The following is a 23,267-nucleotide window of genomic DNA, read 5'->3' as shown; positions in this document are numbered from 1 at the left end:
TGGGCCACTGATTCAACTGTACATTCGTTGCACACAGACTGGGCAGAGGAAGTCCAAACACCCCAGCTGCCTCTGCTTAGTTTTCAGTCCCACGGGAGGACCCTCAGCCCAGCCCCACAGCAGAGACGACACATCTGACAAGGACTCGCCGTCAAAGTGAAGACACTCCAGGCTTTTCCGTCCATGACGCTCGAGGGCCTTACCTGGCCACCACCCAGAGAACAGCCCATTAGAACAAACACTCCGCATGCCTAGTCCAAGTTCCTGGTGGCCCCGGGCAGGTGAGTGTCTGCACAAAGGAGCTTATCCGCATCCAGGAGGTTAAGGCAACAGGTTTACTTACTTAGCCTCTTAAGAAATACCGGTGGAGACGCTGAACACCCCAACTCAGTGGGGATTTCCCAGGGCAGGGAGGAATGTCAGGCAGCCTGCTCACACAACTTGTTCTGTCGGTCACACTCGAGAGCCACGTGGACAGCCAAAGCCAAATTCAACAAATTTCAATTCGGAGACACACTCACCCAATTTCCAGAACTGCGTAACTTTAACACAACGTGAGCGCAACTGGCAAATTGATGGGCGTGAGCACAAGCCAGCCAGCCACCCCACGTCCTTCTGTCTGGGCGTCTCCCACTCACCCTCCTACTGAGTTTTAAACCTAAAAGCTATGGCTCAAAGTCTTGTCAAGAATATTTGGTTCTTACATTAAGTTTAAATAAGGTCTCAATAGCCAATTTGCAGACTGTTAACTAAGTCAGAATCTATATAGATTGCTTCAGAAACCATGTTCCCCATGACACTCAGGAGTGTTTCAAAGCACTGAAGTCCATCCATGCCAACAAGCACGTTGCTCAGTGATGTAGGCCCGCAGCTTAAAGGCTTACGTGTTGGAGACAGAGCCTTTGGTTCATATCACTGGGCCGGATAAAGATAAGCGCAAGCTGCCTCCTCCCCGGAATGAAAGGGCACAGGAGCAGCAGACCTGGAGATCTGGTTCTGCAGATGATGGACTCGGACCCAGAACCACATGCCCTCTGTGTGCAAGCGAACGGCCCAGGAAGCTGGCACACTCGCAGGCGCTGGTCCCTTTCAAGGGACAGTGACGCTGCCAGGTTCCAAACACTCCAGTCAGGGGCCCCACAGGTGCCGGGACACACTGCTTCTCCTTCCACAGTAACAGGGGACTCCAGCTCTGCAGACTTCAAAACCGTTCCTGCTCTGACCACCTGCCGTCGTCTGGTGTCTCTTACCGCCCCGTCAACATTTGATCCTTTGGGTAAAGACTGTGCCTCACGTTCAACATGATCTTTAATGACCCCGATTCCTCAGGTTTCCGCCACAAACAACGCCTTCTCGCCCCTTAGTTTAAGGAGTTTAACAAAGCAGGAAGAATCACTGTAATGTCTAGCTCCTTCTCTCCCGAATGAAAAAATTTCTGCCACCAATGTTCCCTAAGGGCTCTTCCCCCCCCATCTTTTCATTTCAAATAAAACCTCCACAGAGTAGCAGCTATGGTGGAAGCACTAACAGTATACCATACCATATTAAGAGGGAACAAAAGGGCCTGAAGGAAACCTTTGAATGAAAAGCCATCAGATGCTAGAGCCAAAAATCTTCAGAGCAAATGACGAGGACCGGCAATGAGCGTGCGAATCAGAAGGCAGGAGGGTCTGTCAGCCAGAGGGTTTCCCTGCACACGGGTCAGAACTGCTCCAGACGAGGATTTTCAACAGGAAAAGGGCTAACTATGAAGAAAAGCACCCTATTGACGTCTGAGTGAACAAGACTCCACCGAACGTGGAATTTCCTTTGTGACCGAAGAAAACAAACCAAAACCCCCTTGCTTCCTAAAGCTCTGTGAGACCCAGGGGCCCCCCCAGAATACTGGGGAAACAGTCACCACCGAGTCTGCGGAGCGGGCTCCCTGGAGTGCATAAAGATGTTCCAATGTTCTCGGCAGCCCAAAGTGTCCTTACGGTCACCTCCTTGGAGAGCAGGCGTCCCCCTGAGCGAGCATGTGCAGAGCTCACGGCCTGTCCGAGTGCCCTTCATGCCCTGCAGCGTCTGACAGCAGAGGGCAGGGCCTCCTTCCCAACCGACACAGGGGCTCCCGATGAGACAGGGCCGGCCCCGGGCTCGCCCCTCAGGCACGGAGGGCGCACCAGCCCTCCGCCATCACCTCCATCATCACCACCACCACCACCAGGCCCACGGCGAGCACAGGACACAGAAAACTGAGCTGACGGCTGCCGACAGGAAAGCAGATCTAGATCTAGGAAGCACAGAGAGGAGGGCAGACGACCGACAGTGACACCGAGTGGGCGGGCAGCACCACACAGACGCGGCCACGAGGACGCCGGGGGACAGCACGCCGGACGGGACTTACTCATCGCTTTACACACAGCCATACAATAATCCTCAGACTCAAAATTGTTCCTGTTGCCGCCGCAGCCGCCATATATAAAGCGCACGCACTTCCCCTTGGAGAGGTCGAAGTACCAGCGGGGCATCACAGCCCGGCACGGCCCCGTCAGCGCCTCCTGGGAGCAGACAGCTGTGTGGAAATGGTCAGAAGGTCAGCGGGGCGGGGGAGCGGCTTCGGGGCTTCACAAAGCTACAGACCAGCAAGAGGAGAAGGGCGGAGTGACACCGGACCTCAGTGAAGGTCAAGACAGGGTGGGACCTGGGCCCTGGGCCAACACCGGCCCCCTCTGGCCAGCTATCGCTGAGCGTGCGGTCCTCTTCCTTCCCAAAGCAAGGGAGCACCCTGGGCCCTGTTGCAGAGAGCGGTGCTTTCTGCCCTGTCTGGAGCTTAGAAAGGGAAAGGGCTGACGTGGAGGAATTCCCCAGCGCACAGCTAGGGAGCCTCACGTTTCTGGTCTGTGTAGTGGGGATAGCTGCCTGCCTTGGCCGTCTCGGGGGCGCCCAGGGCAGAAGAAGACAGTGCAGGTACAGAGGCAGTTTCAGTGGCGGTCACCGTTGTAAACACTACTCAGGCCCCTTGAAAGGGTCAGTGTACATTTTCTGTTCTCCAAGGTTAATCACAAACTTCTAGACTCGTTAAGTCATTGGCTCCTGGCTGAACCCTAAACAGTTCTTCAGCTCTTAACTGGCTTCAAATATATAGTCAGCAGGGGGCTGCACAGAAGTGGTCTGGAACATTCACTTTTTATTTGGCAGTGAAATTGAAAGGGCCTTGATCCCTTACCAACAGGTCATCAAATTCCAGATGCCCTGATGGCCAAGCAGGGCAGCCTACAGATTGGAAAAGAACCAAAGAAGTGATGTCCACTCCAGAACCTGGGACTTTGGCCTCACTGAGGAAGGGGCTCCCGTGCGGGAACATCTCCGGCTGGATGTGGGAGAATCCTGCCGGAGGGCAGACCACATAGTCTCTCTGATTCTCTAAATCCTCACAACGCACATCACAGTTTCCTGACTCCATCTGTCTGCTGCCAGACCTGGGAGCACCCAGAGCTGACCTCCCCTTTGGGGCAGGAAGCTGCCCTCCTGGGACCTACCTGGGAGGCAAGCAGCCTGTAAGTGAATGAAAGAATATTAACAGGTTATAAGTATGACTGCCAGGCGGGTCTACCTCTGACGTCATGAGTGATCTCCTCCTCCGCGGCGGCCCCGTCGCTGCCGGGCTCGGTGGGGCTCTCCTCGTTGTAGTCATCTCCCTTGAAGGAGTCGTAGTAGTAGTCGCGGTCTTCCACCACCTCCTCCCCCTCCTCCTCCTCCTCCTCATCGTCCTCATCTGCAGTTGCCTCTGTGAAGTCTTCTAGATCTGCTTCGGTAGGAAACTCACTAAAGGTCACAACAAGAAAGGAAGGTCACCGCCAACTGCTGTGCACAGAGAACCACTGACTCCCTTCCCTGCTCTGAGACCGGAGCACAGAGGCAGGGAGTAATAAGTTCAGCCCATCCCTGTGGCTCAGACGGTGGGAAAGAATCCTATAACGCAGCAGACCCAGGTTCGATCCCTGGGTTGGGAAGATCCCCTGGAGGAGGAAATGACAACCCACTCCAGAATTCTTGCCTGGGAAATCCCATGGACAGAGGAGCCAAGTGGGCTATAGTCCATGGGGTTGAAAGGAGTCAGACAGGACTGAGTGACTAACACTTTCACTTTTTCCCTTTCACAGGGAGCTATGCTGCTAAAAGCCCTGAGCCCGGCCACCTCATCAGGAGCTGACCGCCAGGGAGCAGGGGCCGCGTGATTGTGCAGGAAGGCACATGGCCAGAAGGACAGGTGGATGAAGGCCAATGGTGTACCTAGGCTCGGCCACAGTCGAGTGAGATGTGCTGGCCCGGCTCCGCAGGAATAGGCTTCACTCAGAAGCCTGGGTGTGGCAGCCACAGCCGCCCACAGGCTCAGGACGGAACTCACCTTTTATAAACATCGTAGTCTTCCTCTTCATCCTCGTCGTCGTCGTCATCGTCGTCCTCCTCATCCTCTTTGGACACGGCGGTTTGGACCACCTTTGTCTGAGGGCAGCAGACGTACTCGGTGCCGTGGAACTGATCCACCCCGCAGGGCAGCAGCATGCCGTAGCTGTACAGGGTCATCCCCTGAGTGAGGCAGGCCTGGGGGCCCGGGACCAAGGTCAGGAGACAGCAGTGTGCTCGGAGACCCCCACGCCTACCCCTAGCCCTCTCAGGAGACAGCAGCGTGCTCGGAGACCCCCACGCCTACCCCTAGCCCTCTCAGGACACAGCAGTGTGCTCGGAGACCCCCACGCCTACCCCTAGCCCTCTCAGGAGACAGCAGCGTGCTCGGAGACCCCCACGCCTACCCCTAGCTCTCTCAGGACACGGCAGCGTGCTCAGAGACCCCCACCCCTAGCTCACTTCAGAAAATGCCCTCACCACATCACAATGTTAAGCCTCTCTCATGGACACATTTATTTTTTGCCGAGAAGTTGTGATGCTACTACTTTACAGATTTACAAATTTCGCTTAACCTGCAATGGGAAAATGTCATCTGGCCCAAAACAACGAAAGCCCAAAGGTGGAAAAAATTAAGGCTGGGGTGGTGGTGGCGGCGGTGGTTTCTTTGAATAATTATCAACACTGGTTAACAGTGGTCAGTAATAACACACATTCTTCAGTGGTGAGGAATTCAAATTACTTCACAATTAGACAAAATAAAGGCAACTGACTGGAAAAACTAAACTTGGAGGACAAGCTAAGGAAGTTCATTCTCCTCAGAGGAAGAATGAAATGACTTCTAGTCCTGTCAGCATGCACATCCACACAGATTTTCTGTAATTGGATATTTCCACACAGGCCTTGGGGTCTGGGGCGGCCTTACTGGATGCCCTGCTGAGAGCTTCTTAAAGATCCTTTTAATATCCTTGCCTCCAGGCGCTGGACTGTTAATACTGTACTTCCTTACCAAAATATGTATTCTTCTTTCAAATATTTTTAACTTAGAAGATACAAGTAACTGTAAACTTTGATGAGATAAAGGGGAAAAAACTGAGTTAAGATTATGGTAAGAAGATGATTATTTTTCTGGAGAAACATGCTATTCTCTCTCCCAAAAGCAGCAGCAGCCCCTGACTTCTGCTGTCCAGCTTTTTACCTCTTTGACCACGGTGTGCCAGCGCTGGTGATTCTCGCACACCTCCATCCGCTCCTTGTGGAAAAACAGGCACTTCTCTGGAACTAGCAGAACATCACTGACAAATTCACCCACTGGAAAAGAGCAGCTTTGTCAGGAGCAAATCTGATCACAATTCAAGGTGAAAACGGCTCTGACTGCAGGTTACTGGGACGGTCACGCAGCCACATGCAGACAGGAGCAGTCTCTGATGTGCATGAGCTGAGCTGCAGCTCATCTATAGGAGCCAACTGGACATTTCAGCTCCACGTCAGCAGACACAAGAGTTCGACACTCCGCCGCAGCTGTGACACCCAGGACTTCTTTACTCCGCCCCGCCCTCCATCCCTTACTCCCAGCAGGCCTGCAGCATCCAGCAGGGGAAACGGGAAGAGGAGCCCATCAAGACCTCAAACACACACAGCAACTCCCCACCACCTCTGACTTCACACCGACAACAGTCCCAGCCTCTCACTTCTCTATTTCTGCCCACATTGGGTCGAATAACAAAATGTCCAGGAAACTGATACTGCCTGTTCTCCCAAAGTACAGGTGAACTTTACTTTAGCCCTCTGTGTACCTACAGACACCACGCTCTAAGACAAACCACCACTACGATGACTGATCCAGGTACAGACCATCAGTGGAGGGTGAACGATGAAGGGGGAGAGATGTCTTTGCAGAGGGAAGGTTTGGCAGACACGACTTTACCCGAATGAGTGATAAGCTGACGGAGGTCATGTTCTGAGAACACATCACCTAGACCGTCTTTCTGCTATAGTCATCTGGCTCTAATTATACACAACAATGAGAGGACGAGATAGCTGGACGGTATCACCAACTCGATGGATGTGAGTTTTGGGAGTTGGTGATGGATAGGGAAGCCTGGTATGCTGCAGTCCATGGGTCATAAAGAATTGGACACGACTGAGCGACAGAACTGAACGGATACACAATAATATGACAGAACCATATTCAGAGACATTGTGTTAAACAAAGGGCCAAGACTGTCAAAAATATTACTGTCATAAAAGATTCAGGAACTTCCTTAGGGGTCCAGAGGTTAAGACTCCACTCTTCCACTGCAGGGGGCACAGGTTTGATACCTGGTTGGGGAACTAAGACCCCACATGCTGCCAAAAGAATAAATAAAAGATTCAAAAGAAAAAGCTGAGGAACTGTCTAGATTAAATATATCACCCTTTTTGCAAGGGAGCTGCAAAGGACATTATTTGAACACTAAGGACAGTTGTCCCAAGTGTGACTGCTATATCACAGTCATAACACAAGAACGCCCTTGCTCTTAAGAAGTTGAAAGCTACTTTGAGGTGAACTATCATAAAGTCCCAACTCACTTTCAAATGGCCTAACAATGAAAAGTAAGTAAACTGCACAAAATAGACAGAGTAAGATGGATAAGGCAAAATTTGAAGCCCAGGTAACAGGTATAGAGTTCACGACTGCATTTATCATAGATCTGAAACTTCTCAAAAATAAAAAGCTGGGGGGGAAATTACACATAGCTGCTTAGAAAATAGAGCCCTTATCTTTTAGAAATACCTGCTGAAATATTAAAAAAAAAAAAAAAGGTATCTGTGATTTGTTTCCAAATAATGAGGGGTTGGTGGGAGTGGGCCACAGACAGGGTAAGACAGGGCAATGGGCATATGGGGGTTAAGACGATGATTCTGTCTCTGGGTATGTTTGTAATGTAATAAAAGGCTAGACACTCTGGGTCAGTAGGTCCAAGGTGGGCCTCAGTGATCCGCAGTCAACGAGCATCCCAGGCTTTTCTGACGCATCATGGACAGGCCCCACGGGGCCCGAGTGCAGGACACTGAGGCGGTCCTGGGCTCGGGGGAGACGCCGTGAGTAGGGAGGGGAAAGGAGGCGGGCAGGCTCAGCTCTGACATTTTATAACAGCAACAAAAAAACAACAAAAAGGAAACCCTAATAAAGAAACTGTCTGGCAAGAAAGGTCTTGGGGGAATTCCCTGGCGGTCCAGTGGTTAGAACTTGGTGTGTTCACTGCCAGGGCCTGGGTTCAATCCCTAGCTGGGGAACTAAGATCCCACAAGTCAAGTGGCAAGGCCAAAAAAAAAAAAAGAAAAGTTGTAGTGCCTGAACTGGTGTGAAGTCTGCATGTATACCAGTTTCCCAGCCTCATCACAGCCTCAGGCCTCAGTCTCTGGGAGGCCAGGGGCAGCCCCTGACCTGCTGTGAGGGGGAACACACTCTCTTGTCGTCACTAGCAGCTGCCCTGCATCAAAACAGCCCTCCACAGGGCAGTGAGTCCGCTATTAGCACAGGGACTTTGGGGGCCCAATAGCTCAATTTGACACTAATGCCGGAACACAAAGGTGAATTAGACACAGTGCTGCCCTCGAGGGCCCCAAAGGCCCCAGGGAGCTAGAAACAAAGTTTACCATCAACCAGGCTTACAGTCGGAGCTTAGTATAAGCAAAGCCCAGTGGCAAACCAGAATTCAGCTCCACTGGGGAAGCGATCTGAGGCTCAATCTAAGGAGAAATCACTTGAATTCTGACATCCAAGTACCAGCTCTCATTGTTGACAGTAACTGTATTTACTTGGCAATATATTTATTCTTGGTTTTTATTTTGGCCCCGCCTCGAGGCTTCTGAGAACAAGACATCACAGCAACCATCCCCATCCAAATATCCTTCCAGAAATAAACAAGGACAGAAACAGCCACAGGCTCACAGAGCTCCCTTCTTCAGTTGCAGGAGTCCGTCTGTATATAAATGTCAGAGATGACGAACTCCTTCCCCAAAAATACTAGCACCTTTGCCTCTTCACACTTTACCAACTCTGTACCACGCGGACCAACCTATTTAGATAAAATTTTACGGATAACGAGGCAACTAGTAGTAACGTAAGCTATAAGATTCAGTTTGAGGGGGAACATTGAAGTGTGACTTCTCGTTGAATATACTAAGTACCAGTGAAAAAGAGCCACACTGGGAAAGACCAAGTTTCAAAGGCTTCTGGACAAGGATGCAAAAGGAAGAAATGATTGCTAGGTAGCATCCATCTATTGTGTACAAATATTCAAGAATGCTCTTTCATTTCCTTAAGTTTGAGAGTTTTACAGAGAATGAATGAAACTTCATACCCAGAGATTCCTTAAAGCCAAATGCAATGAAAAAACATCTTCAAAACCACATCACACAAAACCTTTCAAAAGCCTCACACCACTGTAGGATGCTCAATTTTCAATAAACCGTGTTAAGTGCACACAGCGTCCTCCTTTCCCCCACTCAACATTTTTAGAACAAAGTAATTACTATGTATTTTAAACACTGTTACTCAGGTGCTGTTTAAACCTGTTACTCAGGTGTTAGTTTGCTATATGAGAGAATGAGAAAAGCAATGAATCCCATGTTAGGAAAGGTTTTAATGAAGGGAGGGAGGAGAACAGGTTAAGTTAATGGTTAACAGAAATAGCCACACAGACATAGAGAACAAAGAAGTGGGTACCTATGGGGAAGGGAGGGTGGGAGGACCTGGGAGAGGATTGACATATACACACTATTGTGTATAAAATAGGCAACCAATGAGAACGGACTCTGCAGCACAGGGCGCTCTCCTCAGTGCTCTATGGAGACCCGAACTGGGAGGAAATCCAAACAAGATGTGCAAACATGGCTGATTCACTTTGCTGTACAACAGAAACTAACACAATATTGTAAAGCAACTATCCTCCAATAAATATTAATTTAAAAATAAATACAGAACTACAGAGGCTGTCTACTTTTTATTAAACTTTTTATTTTATATTGGGATATAGCTGATTAACAATGTTGCAACAGTTTCAGTTGAACAGCAAAGGGACTCAGCCCTACATATACATGTATCCATTCTCTCCCAACCTCCTCTCCCATCCAGGCTGCACAGAACATTGCAGGCTGTCTACACTTAATACGCTGTGTTCGTCCTATTACGGATCATCAAAAACAGATTATTTTGCCCCATTAAGCTTCTATGACCAAATCTGCCCAAGTCACCAAGGTTACAGATGTGTGAACATAATTCAGGTGTATTGACGATGAGTGGTCAGGATGAACACACTCACTATGTAAACACTTGGAACAACCCTCCTTCTGGGTGATGAAATGTTACAGTGGTCCCCAAGTTCACTCTGACTGTTCATACAGATGCAGGGAGTCAGGAACACCCTTATCAGCTGAGCCTTCAGAAGGGCAGGCGGCACAGGGCCTGGCCGAGGCTGCCCTGACTGTCTACAGCAGCCTCGACTCACTCCTTCGGCTCCTGAACACTAAGCATGGAGTTTGATCTGGCTGGCGATACAGGACTTCAGCAAAATGTGTGCGCGAAGTAAGAGGACCAGAAGACCACCCCTCAGGCTGCCGCAGTACTACGCACGCTAGGACTGTTAACAGTGATTTCAGACTCTCGACGTGAACAAAGCTGGGCCTCTCTGAGGGCAGCACGCTCACTCAGGGCTATAGAGAAGGCTCGTCCTGAGAAGTCAGAGGACGCCCACAATGGGAGAGGCAGAGTGAGCAGCCAAACACGAGCCACCTATCAACACCAGAAAGCTGCGAGTGTTCAAAGGTCCCGCGATAAATTCCTACAGCCCTTGGCGTCTACGCAGATGAAGCTATCTCACTGTGAGCTGAGAGAAAATGAAGTGTAAGGGACTTCCCTGGCGGCCCAGTGGTTAAAACTTCACCTTCCAATGCAGGGGGACACGGGTTCAATCCCTGGTCGGGGAGATAAGGTCCCACAAGCTATGTAACATGGCCAAAAAATAAAAATTAAAAATATTTTTAAAGTTTTTTAAAAAAGAAAAGAAAATGTGATGCCAGGGACCCTGACTCCCCGAGCGGTACCCAGAGGCGCCGGGATGCTCACCGAGACACTTGAAGGGGATCACGATGTGGCTCTTGCACTGCTTCTTGTCCCTCCGGCACCAGTTGTCCACACTGACCGGCTGGTTTGCCTCCATCACATTTGTGATCTGTAGCTCTGGATACATCTGCAAGGAACAGGGAACACGCACGGTAAGCGGACTTTGTCCATAATAGACAGACACTCGCCAGTGAAGGAGGGCGAGGGTCTGTGTGCTCAGCTTCGCCATTGTCCTCTGTGAAGGAAAAGACCCCTCTGCTGCCCGGTTCCAGCTGAACTCCTCCTCAAGTACAGACATTCTGTGACCATCAGCTTTCTTTCGACAGGCAGACTTTGGAGCACTTCTAACACATCTTCTGTTTAAAAGGACCTATAGAAGCAACAAGCATTCACCCCAAAATGAGTCTATTAGGTATTGAGTCCACTTATAGGAGGTGTGTAAATAGCTGAGTTCATGAACTAAAACATCGGAAAGGCAAGTCTATGGAAGTGTCTGTTAATGAAACTAGAGAATAATATTCCAGCCCTGACCCCAAAGGCTAGTTTTGGTAAGAAGTTAAAACATCTCATATCCTTTTCTACATCAAGTGTTGACCTGAAACGTCTGTAAAAATCAGACCTGAGATAATCCCTTACGATACTGGTGGCTCCTGGCTACAACCTACAAGTGCAAAACACAAGTGCCCACGTGATACTGGGCCTGCTTCACATCTTCCTGTGACACGTGGGACGCCAAGGCTGCATCTCTGTGGCCCTGGTCAAGCCCCTGCAGTACTCCTTCCAGAAAGCCCCAAGAGCTTGCAGCAGGCCTGGGCCAGGCACACATTCAGAACAAAAGCCTGCTGCCTGGTCTTGGTCTTAGGTCAAAAGAGGAGAATGACAGAGCACCTGTTTCTAAGCTTACTAGGCTCACTCGTGACCCAGAAAGAAAAGCATCTTTACGCTTCAGGAAGCACGCTCACCTCCTGACAGTACTGGAGAACTTCTTCTTTTGTGCCGAAGCAGCTCTGGGTGCCCGCTGGGTCAGGCTCCCACCTCCCAGTCTGGATGTTTACATGCATGTTTAACTTCCCACAGAACATTGCGATCTGAGGCTCGGCGACAGCGAATCCTGTTCCGGCGCTGGCTGCGAGGGCCTACGGAGGGAAAACAATTCCAGGGTCACTCCCAGGAGGCGGGTGCGGAGGCGGCTCTGACAGTACAACTGACCTTTTAAAACTCTTCATTAGTTACTATTTCTTCTTCATAAAGAAATCCTTTTCCCAGGAACAAAGCCAGTACAAAAAAAGACCTTTGGACGTCTATGGTCAACAGAAAGGTGGGTGAGAAATGTAACCCCCTCTCCACATCTGGATACTTCTGACCTGGAACAGATCATCCGCCTGCAGTCCCCTCCAACATAAGCAAATCCACTTCCCAGCCCGGAACACACCAAGCCACAGAGTACAGAATGGCAGAAGTTCCAGGGATTCTACTCAATTCACTCACACAACAAAACTTTATTGAGCAGCTACTATTTTTGCACAGCAGCATGCTAAATGCTTCACACACAATGACGAGCCAAAGATTATGTTCCCTGCCCGCAAGGGCTTATGGCCTAGTTCACAGTCGACTCTGACACAGAAAGTGTGATCCCACCCCAGACATCCTGAGGAGGAAGAGAACGCAGAGCTGGAGGAGCCTACGGTACAAAATAGGGATGTGACGTAGCCTGGGTAGGAGGTTGACTGGGGAAGCATCCCGAAGAGTGACACTGGAACAGCTCTGGGCATCCATGTGGGGAGTGTCGACTGAAAGTCTGTTGAGGGCCTAAGGGAGGTGGGCAGCACACAGAGTCCAGATTGGACAGTCCTTAGACCGAGGAAGGATGGAGTGCTGAGCATTTTAAGCACAGACTTAATATTTCCAGATGCAGCTCTGATGCTCTCTGTATGCAGGGGAATGGCTTGGGAGCTGGAGAAATAACAGTAGCTCACGTAAGACACCCCTGGGAGACAGGAAAGGCTCGGCAAAGACGGTTAGGGGGTGCGATACATGAAAAGGGAACACCAAGAGGGACTTCAAGAACAATTTCATCTCGAGCTAGGGAAAAAAACCCCAGCTATTTGTAGACATTAACAGCTCACAAATTACAGGTGAGAAAAAACATTTAGGTATGATGACTAAGGCTCCTGCAGTCTCATGCACTAGAAAAAAACACAGGCATCTTTGCGTCTGCAGATATACCAATATTGACAGCAACATCCACAATAAAGTTTTGTTGTCTCTCCTAATATAAAGGTTCTTTCAAAACAAAACTTAAACATCTTTTTAAAAACATGAAAACTTGAGAGGTGGGTTCGATTATATGGTCTATTATGATCTTTTCAAAAACAGCAAAGAGCATTAATATTAAATGGTTTTCCTATTAACAGAAGAAAGCAGATCTGGCTTTTAAAATATACAGAAAGTCATGTTTTCCAGGCAAGTCTCCTTGATCTGTTCTGATAGACGGATTACAGACATGAATGGTCTTTCCAATCAGAAGCCTACGTTAGATTATGAAATACCACTTTTTCCAGGACCAATTTACCACCTATGCAAGTTTTGCTTTGCAGTTTATTAAAATCAGCCTGCTTTCCACTAGCATGAGACAAGGAAGCATGAACACTTGCTTGATCGTTGGGGGAAAGCTAATCTGGACCTAAAATGTTGCCAAGATCAGTCAGGGCTGAGAAACACCTCAATGAGATCCAATGAGGAGAACAGTCAGCAACTTTATTAAGTAGAATAGATCGTTGCCCTACTGTGAGGAATAATCATTTACTCAAGTAGAAGACAGATACTACACCTTCAGAATAATTGACTGTGAAGCTACATACTGGAGTTAAGTCTTGTCTACTCCAAAGAAAGAAAAAAATGTTTAAGGTACCTGTGGAAAGAACGCATAAGTAGTACCCTAATGCAGGAGTCCCCAACCTTAGGGATCTAATGCCTGCTTATCTGAGGTGGAGCTGATGTCCTAACAGAAATAAAGTGCACAATAAATGTGCTTGGATCATCTCAAAAGCACCTCCTCACCCCGGTTTCTGGTGTCAAAAAGGTTGGGGACCACTGCTCTAGTGGCACTTAATTCAAATAGATCATTAAAAGGTATAAAGATGCATTAAGACAAATATGCTTGATTCTCACAGAGCTGGAGATATGCACAAAAAATGCCTCTTGTACTGGTCATTCTTTTTCTGGGAGCCATACCAAGGATCAGGGCTAGTAACCTGAGTTATGATGCGGAGGGAAACACGCATACAGGACACAAGGGGGTACATACAGGGACAGAGGGGAGCAAACCCCAGGCTGCACTCTGCACTGAAACCAGTATTCTCAGCAAATTTCTTCCTTCCAACTCTCCAAAAGCTTATACAGAAATAAACAATCAACAGGTCAGAAATAGTATTTCCTAGTAGCTTAGACGTTTAGTCATGCCTAACTCTTTGTGACCTCATGGACAGTAGCCTGCCAGGCTCCTCTGTCCATGGAATTCTCCAGGCAAGAATACTGGAGTGGGTTGCCCTGCCCTCCTCCAGGGGATCTTTCCAACCCAGTGATCAAACGTGCATCTCTTACATCTCCTGCATTGTAGGTGGATTCTTTACTACTGTGCCACCTGGGAAGCCCAGTGTTTCTTAAACCTGCTACAAATGAACTACCGTGGTTAAATGTGAAAGACGCTGAGCAACAGTTTCTAAATTCTGGACTAAACTTATGGATATATACAACAACATGGCTAAATCTGAAATCAGATTCGTGGTTATCCATAAAAGAGTTAACGACTGGGAAAAAGGACAAGAATATTTTTGAACAATAAAATGTTTTTTTAAGTTTTAGTCTGGTAATAATTGCATGCATATAAACATTTTTCGTAACTCAAAAAATGGTATATTCTAATATTAAACAAGTGGAATGCCAGGGTGGGATCTCAGGGGTGGTATCTCATCTTTCAGAAGTATAGGAGCAAGGGAGGGAAGCCATTTGCCTCTTATATTCCAAAAATGAACATAGGTAGGAAGCAGTGTCAGTTACGTGAGGTCGCCCAGGCCAAGAAGGGGGTGTGGTCAAGATCATGCAGGCAAATGCCCGTCACACAGCAGATGATGGTCCATGTGTGGTGTTGGCTGAAAGACCACAAAGGTTCTGACTGTATGAATGCTCAGTTTACGGGTCAACCACAGAGGTCAGTACATTGGTAGTAAGTGCACTTGATCTTTGTGTAGAGATAGTCAACAGCATCTTCCCCAAAGAGGATCTCAAACACCCAAGGGTAAAGCAGCAGGAAGCAGCAGCTTGCAGCCACAGCTCCTCACATCAGTTACCACCAAGGGAAAGGAGGGCAACTGGAATCGGTCCAGACAGCTCATATGCTGCTGTGATTCACTTCTGAGTTCAGAAAGATTAATCCTTGTGGTCATCAGAGACTCTCAAGAAGGTATCATTTGGAATATAAAAAGCCTCTGCGGACAACGTCCAGGAATCAACTAATCAAACATACCCTAACCTTACCTAGAGTACAACGGGATTTTTTTTTGTTTTTTTGTTTTTCCTGTAATCCTTGTGCTTTCCTTTGAAAATGCTCTTATTTAATGTGCTCTCCATTTTCTGAAGCAAACACTGTGCTTTGATCCATTACATCAACATATAAATCAATCTGCTTCTTAAATCTAACATGTTACAAATGGGATTTTGCTGCCAAGTCAGCACTTCTGACATCCTGTGAACCTGGAATCCTCCACCAGAGAAAATGAATGCCCCGTGCCAGGGCGCTGTGGCCGGCCCTTGATCTGTGCACGCTGCAGCACTTTCAAGGCTTTGAGTATAAATTGCATCAACTGCTTTCCTAGCCCAGCACTTCCACTTTACTTAATAATTCATTCTTAATAAGAAATCCTATTCTATTAATTTGGCTCAGGAAAAGAGTTTAGCTACCTGAGGATGGAAATTCAACTTGGTTAAAAGTGCTTCTAGTCACTTGGTTGAAAACCTGAAATGGCTTAAAGCAACAAATAAATAGGAACAAACAGAAATCTCATCCTAATGCTGATTAAGGGTCTTTAGGCTTCTTCATCTCCTGGGCCCACCTCAGCCCCATCTCCCTTCACAAAACTGCTCCCCCATCCAAAGCAAACAGGTAATCCATTGCTTCCTCACTAAAGCTACTGCCCCAGGATTTGATTTGGCTCCAGGCTCTGTTGAGAGTGCCTGCCATGGAGGGAGCATCCTTCAGAGAGGAGGGCTTTATCCCGTTCCTGAGGGAGTCTGTTCCCTGGCACAGGAAGTACTCCTGTGTTCTGGTCCAGGGCCACACGGCTTCAGCTCCCATCATATCACTGAACCAGCAGCGCCTACTTACCATTGCACAGGAGTGACATCGAGACTGACTCTTACTCAAAGACACTCCTTTTTAAAAAACGAAGTCAGTAAATGACAATCTACGCATGGATGTGAAGATCCTGTATTCATTTGTCTGCTCAAGTTCTGAATGGCACTTCACGATTTCTAAATTAAAATGACTTAAGTCTGTGTCCACAAACCTGTGGCTAATATTTACTTAATCGAGCAAAGTTTAACAAAATCCATAGTTTCAAGGTTATTGCCCCAATATATTAACTACACAAGGGAAGACAAATGACTTCACAAGTGGAGACACTGCTGTGTCTCCAGCAATAATTCACGTTAAGAGGACAGATGAGCAGAGATGTACTGATGGCTGTCCCAAACTGGAGGCTATAGACAAAAAGAACAGATGCAAAGTGGGAGCGCAGACAGCATCCTCGAACAGGAAAAGGACACTGGAGGAAACCTGGAGCTGGATGTGAACAAGGCCTGTGAGTCAGTTAACAGCATCGCACCGGTGTCCACCTCCCAGCTCCGATAACTGCACCAGGGTTATGTCAGGTGTCGACATGAAGGGAAGCACAGTGTTAACCTATGGGGGAGCTCTCTCCAGTATTTCTGCAACTTTTAAAATACTCTAAAATTAGTTCAAAATAAAACAGCTTTGGTTTCTTAAATCCTCTTCCTCCCTTGCCTGAGTCTGACTGTGACTGCATGGTTTCAATCTGTCAAAAGAAAATGAAACATTTTGGCAGGACAACTAGCAGGCCCAATACCTGAAAAACTGTTTATTCTGAACACATAATGTAGTAAAACCCCATGTGTATATAGATTATATCTGATTTCTCTCCAGTGTGGGGGGGGGGGGACTACTATAATCCTGCTCAAAACCTAATGTGTAAGAGACCCCACTTCTGTTACTGTCCAAAGGGTGACTGTAGTCTGATGCCCCAATTGCGTCTTCCTCGGCAAGAGTGAAGCTTTCCATTGAAAAAAGCTCCAGGGACTTCCCTGGGGCTCCAGTGGTTAAGAATCTGCCCTGCAATGCAGGGGACACAGGTTCGATCCCCGGTCTGGGAACTGGGATCCTTCAAGAAATGGGACAACTAAGCCCATTGTGTACCACAACTATCGAGCCTGCACTCTGGAGCCCGCATGCTGCAACCGGAGAGTAGCCTCTGCTCGCTGCAACTAGAGAAAGTCCAAGCGCAGCCACCAAGAGCCTGTGTGCCGCGACAGAAAGCCAGTGGGGCCAAAAATAAATAAATAAAAATGGAAAAGCTCCAGGCTTCAAACATTTTAACCTACTATTTAATAAAATAGCAGGATTCTTGTTAAGCATTTTCCAGCTTTGGAAGCAAACAGAGAAGCCTGCGCTTAAAAGGGAGTTTACATTACACCAGCTAAAAATCCTCGGTCTCCCTTTCTTTTTTCTTAACATTTGGACTTAATTCTAATTAGAAACTGGTGAATTAGGTTAGGCGGAAGAACGCTAAATGTAAAAGGCCATTTTTCTTCCACTGACATATGCCAGCTGTCAGGTATCATTTTCGCAGGCAGTAATTTATACAAATGATCCTGCTTTTATTAGAGTTCTAAATATTCAAGTATAAATGAGGTATCAATTCCAAGACTGAAAGCAGTTTAGAGTGTCTCCAAGGCTTTTGACAGGAATGTGGTGGTCTGTCCATCTGGGCTACACTGGGAAGGATACAAGCATCAAGGTTTAAGAGCAGTCTGTCTTTAAGTGTTTCAGAGATGAGAGCTAAGAGTCTTTTATAAAGTTACTGAAATACAGAAAACACTTTCATATATATATATTAAAAAAAAGCAGAACAGTGTTTATGGATCTAGAATTCTCAAATGAACAAATTCTCTACAGGTTTCTGTGTTTCTTTCCGATTGCCCATAATAAAAAAGGAATTTTACGAAACTGACTTCCTTGGGTACAGAGGTCCTAGGGACAATGGCTTTGCCAACCATCATCTCCTGACCCCAGAGCAAGTGCATGACGTGATGGCTAAGAGCGCCGGCTGCACGGGGCGGACAAAGTGCAACTGAGTTCTGGCCCCACCACTGACGCGCTGCGCCACGTTTGGGAGGTTACCTAAGTCACCTCCTGGACCCCAGGCTCCTGTCTATAAAACGAGGACAATAGTAACTAGATACCATAGTGATGTTTTGGGGTTTAATGAGTTTCACACACATAAAGTGCTTGAAATAGTGCTGGTTACACAGGAGTTCTTCAAGTGTTGGTGGCTAGTATCATCAGGCTTTGAACTTCTTTATCTGTAAAATAGGGCTACTGACACACTACTCCTCTCAGGCCTGTTGTGGGATTAAATTAAGAGAATGCACATAAGCACTAAGCAAAACTCCTGACTCAAATGTCAGCATTGTTATCATCAGCTGGCTCTTAAAGGCATCATTCTCTCAGGCCATAAGAACAGGGACTTAAGTCATGGGTGTACCACATGACCAGTCACGTCCCCACAAATCCATGAAATGGGGTGAAGATGGCACCTTCCTTCTCTACCTTTGAAATCTGGATGCACCAGAGTGGGCTGCACCCACACTCCATGTTTTATTTTGAGGGAATTCAGTCATCAAAGGTTCACAAGACAATGCAGTGCCAGGCTACCACATAAAAAGGGAAGCACCAGGGTTGCTGGCTTCCCAGTTCTGGTTTTGCTTCGTGCTGAAAGTCAGGTCAAGATGAATCTGTGTTTCCCATCAAAAGGATACTATGTTATTTTCCTAAATCTTGAGGGCTGTTCTCTTGAGGTAACTGGCTAAGTAGTCTTGTGGAGGTTACTTCTCTCCTGACCCCAGTTATCCCTTTCGGGTGACGTAAATACAGCCTTACCCAAATGTTAGGTGTTTCAATAAATGACACCCATGGTATCAGCTCTGCTCCCATTACAGCAGACAGAAGTCCGTGCTCCTGTAACTCTTGACACATGAGACACACAGCTTGCAAAAGACAGCTTCCTCACTACATAAAAATCTGCCTGATTCCCAAGCAAAACCTGTTGTGTTTTGAAGGCTGTGACCTGCAGAGGTCAGAAAGCTGGGATGGCGGAGTGAACAGTAACATCAGAAGATCTCCATGGTGTGAACCTGGCCTTCCCCTTGGCAATCACTGGCCAGTATTACCCAGGCAGCAACCAAGGGCCTGAGGAACAAACAGCCCAGGCAGTCTTGGCAGGGGTGGGGAATAGGCATGTTTCCTAAACCTTAAAAGACTTAAATGATTTCAAGTTACTAACACCAAGAAGTACAAAGATTAAATATTATTCATTAAATATGTTCACTCCCAAATCATTCTTATGGACTCACAGATGACAGAAACAATACAAACGATGGAGCATTTTCTGTGGCATAGGCAAGCACAATCCTGGCAATATTCTCAGAAATTATAAGCATACTTCTAACTGATCTGATGCTCTCTAATATTAAATGCATTAGGTCAATCATTAAAAATTAGGTAATTTGGAGGCATATTTCGAGTATTTTATATACTTGAAACACAATAAATCCCACCTCTTTTAATAAATTCTATTCTTCAGATAGACTTATTTCACTAAAATAAAATACTTAGTGATTTTACCAAGGTTAAAATGGGTAACTATCCAACACGTCAGCTCTGGTTGCAATGCTCTGACTTCAAGATGTTCTAACCACAAACGTGATCAGTCAATGTCAGAAACTGGAACTGATTTCTCTGGATCTCTTTTCCTTTAAGTATCTGGGAAAAAATAAAGCAAACCCATGCAGCTGCAAACATCCCCACGTAAATATTCAGGTCAGTTTTTCCTGGTGTTGGAAAGCAGGGGGTTTCCAAACACTTGTTGGGGGCTGCTGCAGTCTGTAACATGGTCCTCGTGCAAGGAAGAGAAGCCTGGTGAGCAGGTGCACACATGGATGCAGGCAGTGCTAGCTGCTAACTGCCCTACTTGAGAAGTGACTGTCCTGAGTTCTAAGGCACTCTTCTTTCTACCTTCTGTCTTAAAACATTTTTCATAGGATGACAGCAGTAGAAAATGGGTAGTCTGCTTTTAAAAATATATTCCTTCCATAGTATTAAGAACTGACAACCTTACCAAAAATTTTTTTCTTAGCTTTACTATCCCATGAAAAACAAAGCATCAGCTGTTTATTTCTAAGGTTCTGTGATGCTGAATGGAAAGGGCAGAAATTCTTTATAAACAGAAAAAAAGACAATTTGCCAGGATGACTTGCACAAGGCAGGGAGAGGAAATGCACATTTGCAAATACAAAAAATGCCAATTTCCATGTGCAATTCTGTGAAACATGTCACTGTTTACTAGGTCAAGCAATAACCACACACTAATCTTCATATAACCAATCACTATAACTTCTAAAGTCCATTAAAACAGCTGAGAAAATAACACAAATATGAGAGAGATCCGCCCTCTCCAAGTTCAAAGCAAGTCAGAAAGCCATCTCCTCCATGATTTATGTAGCATTATCAGCTCACACCAGGTCTGCCTGCAGACAGTAATTCTTCCTGTCTGGGACCCATGCCCATGAGCACTATTGTAATTATCAGCAATTTAAAAAAATAAAGTAATAAAGCGAGTATGAGCGGCTAGGCAGTGTGTTTACTGCTTGCTGTCTCTGCCATTAATTAGCCTTCCTGGGTGCCAGCCACCTAACCACTAAATAAATGCAGGAAGGAAAGCAGGAAAAGCTACACATGAGTAAAAAGAATAAATAAAAAGGGTATCAACATCTGTGTGAACGCTCCCCACCAGGAAAAGCGCAAAAGCACTTGTGTTCCAGTGGTCAGGTGGGCCCTGGGGACACTGTATCCATGCTGCCCTCTGCAATCCACTCCACCCATAGCGTCTGAACCATCTCCAGGCAGAACACAGCACACACACTCATGTTCACGGAGATTCCATCTCTTGATGACCCCGGCTATCTGCCCCCTCCTCCCTCCATCACCCCACCAGGCACTGGGTGCCACCCTTCTGGGCACAGACCGGGGTCTCTCCTGCCTCAAGGCACCTAGAACTCACGTCTCACCTTTCAGGACCCAGTTCAAATGTGCCTCCTTCTGGGGGCCCTTCCCAAGGACAGGCCCCAGCCTGTTGGTTGTTTTATTTTCCCACCAAGCAATTCAAAACCACCCTCCAACAGAATGCAGGTTCCTGGGGGCAAGGGGGGCTCTCCGGGTGCTCTAACTGCATCTGCAAACAGCACCCAGAACCTAGTAGGTAATCACTGACACCCAAGGAGGTGACTGTCTGATTCTAAAACCTCTGCTCTTGTTTTTTTTCCCCAAGACATTTAGTTAAACTGATAAGAATGAGCAGATACCGCTCAGTGGCAATTTCTACATGATGAACACTGTGCTGGTCTTCACATCGGTACCTATATAATGAATGAACAAGCTAAACGAAAAAAAGAAACCCAGGCAGTGTAACAAGGCTTCATTTTTAAAATTTTATTGTCATGTGAGTCCAGCTGCCTAGCCCAAAAAGCCACCACCACCCAGCTCCTAGCGGAGTCCTCCACCCTGAGGCGGGTCCTCCTCGGGCGCGCCCCTCGCAGCCCTTTCCCCCACTATTTGCCGCCTTGATTCTAAATGACAAGTGTACCTCTGCACCTTTTCAGTCCAGACATTCTCCATCAACTTTCTATTAGAAAGGACTGAATTCATACGACCAGACCCTCTGTTCACCCACCCTCTCCCCTGTGCCCTGTTGGTTAAATCAATCTCCTGTTTACACGATTATGACATGAGAAGATGCTATGGTCACAGCGCCTTCCTTAGGCATCTACCCCCCTCAGTCTCAGCAAGGCTACCTCTTCCTTCGCTTCCCTGTTCCGATGGCTGGTGGGCTTCCCCAGTGGCTAGGCAAGAAAGAACCCGCCTGCCAATTCAGGAGATGCAGGAGGCACGGGTTCAGTGCCTGGGCCAGGAAGATCCCCTGGAGCAGGGCATGGCTACCCACTCCAGTCTTCTTGCCTGGAGAATCCCATGGAGAGAGGAGCCTGACGGGCTAGAGGTCACAGGGTCGCAGAGAGTCAGACGCGACAGTGTGTACGCCCTGATGGCTGGCACTTGGTCTGTCAGGAAGATATGCAGAGAAGGTCGGAGGAAGACAACACACCGTCCTCCTGCTTCGCCTGGGCGATGACTCTCCAGGAGAGACCCAGCACAGCCAGCGCTCCTGGGGCTCCCATCACAAGCGTCCTGAAAACCCCTCCCTTCCCTCCCGTTCCCCACTCAGTCCTCTCCCCTTCTTGACTGACCACCCATGTCAGTGGCTCACAGCTTCTCATGGGCTCCTTGGAAAAGGTGTGTGGTTGCTGAGTTTCAAACATGATGGGTCTCAAAATAAGCTTTTATTTTATGCACACACTTTGTTGGCCATTTGGATAAGCTCTAAATTGTAACGACACAACTCTGCCTCAGAATTTAATGGGTGGAACTGCTGTCTTCCAGATTCCAGCATTGCTGCTCATACATCTAGCCAGTTTGATCCCTAGTTTGCTGTGCAGGTTTGGTTTTTCCTACATGGAAGTAAAATTTTACCAATCTCTGCTATCCTGAAATTTCACTATAATGAGGTGAGCCTTGGTCTGGTTTTTGTCACTCACTTGCCTGACCTTTCATTGGGGTCACATCAGTGTGAAACATTCAATCCTCGGTTTCTTCTTTCTGAAATTCTCGTCAGGTGCATCTTACCTTTATCTTTTCTAGTTTTTGTTCCTTCTTTCATAAGGATTTCTAACCAGATTTTAAATGTCTGATATCACCTTTCTAATAACCAACAACTCTTTCCTTTTCTCTTAAAGTCTTTTTTTTGGTTGCAAAACTATTTCACAGTGTCAATACCCTCTCCTTCCTGAGATAAGCATCAAGACCCTACTGAAGTTATCTGTCTGTTCCCTGCATGGTCTTCAAGTTGCTTTCTCCCCATCATTTGGCTCTGGCTCATGGTGTCCCTGAAGTAGCTGTGACCCTAAGTCATCTAACTCCGTATTAAAGAAGGGGACACTGCAAAGCTGGCTGGATGTCTTCAGCACATGGACAGAACTTGTCCAGAGAGGAATTCTACAGCTCCCCAACGTGAGCCTGGCTGTCGTGGGTCTGGGAGGCCTGACTTTCCCCTCTCAGTGCCTCGTGCTCTGCTGGGCCTGGGGTCCCAGAGTAATCTGTGGTCTTCTCCTGGGGTGCAGAGTGGGGGTGGTATTCATTCATGAGTATTAATTACTCATAATGGCGACCCACTCCAGTATTCTTGCCTGGAGAAACCCATGGACAGAGGAGCCCGTTGGGCTACAGTCCATGGGGTTGCAAAGAGTCGGACACAACTGAGTAAGTGAGCAAACACACACACAGATATAACTGAATTAAACAAAATGT

General features: G+C 47.4%; 1 protein-coding gene across 4 annotated transcripts in view; it reads right to left on the bottom strand.

Moving 5' to 3' along the window:
* APLP2 (amyloid beta precursor like protein 2) overlaps positions 1–23,267 on the bottom strand; it is a 61,229-nt gene that overhangs the window by 16,534 nt on the left and 21,428 nt on the right. For 2 of the 4 annotated variants that reach the window (XM_043451160.1, XM_043451161.1), the window contains exons 2-7: positions 11,461–11,634; positions 10,502–10,625; positions 5,588–5,700; positions 4,391–4,587; positions 3,596–3,807; positions 2,387–2,554 (exon numbers count right to left, since the gene is read on the bottom strand). In XM_043451160.1, the coding sequence (XP_043307095.1) occupies positions 2,387–2,554; positions 3,596–3,807; positions 4,391–4,587; positions 5,588–5,700; positions 10,502–10,625; positions 11,461–11,634 (988 nt within the window). The remainder of the gene's footprint in view (positions 1–2,386; positions 2,555–3,595; positions 3,808–4,390; positions 4,588–5,587; positions 5,701–10,501; positions 10,626–11,460; positions 11,635–23,267) is intronic. The other 2 variants (XM_043451162.1, XM_043451164.1) reach the window with 1 other exon arrangement.

This window comes from Cervus canadensis, chromosome 29 (genome assembly GCF_019320065.1).
Source record: "Cervus canadensis isolate Bull #8, Minnesota chromosome 29, ASM1932006v1, whole genome shotgun sequence".
Classification (NCBI taxonomy): Eukaryota; Metazoa; Chordata; class Mammalia; order Artiodactyla; family Cervidae; genus Cervus; species Cervus canadensis.
This window is presented reverse-complemented; position numbering and strand designations above follow the sequence as displayed.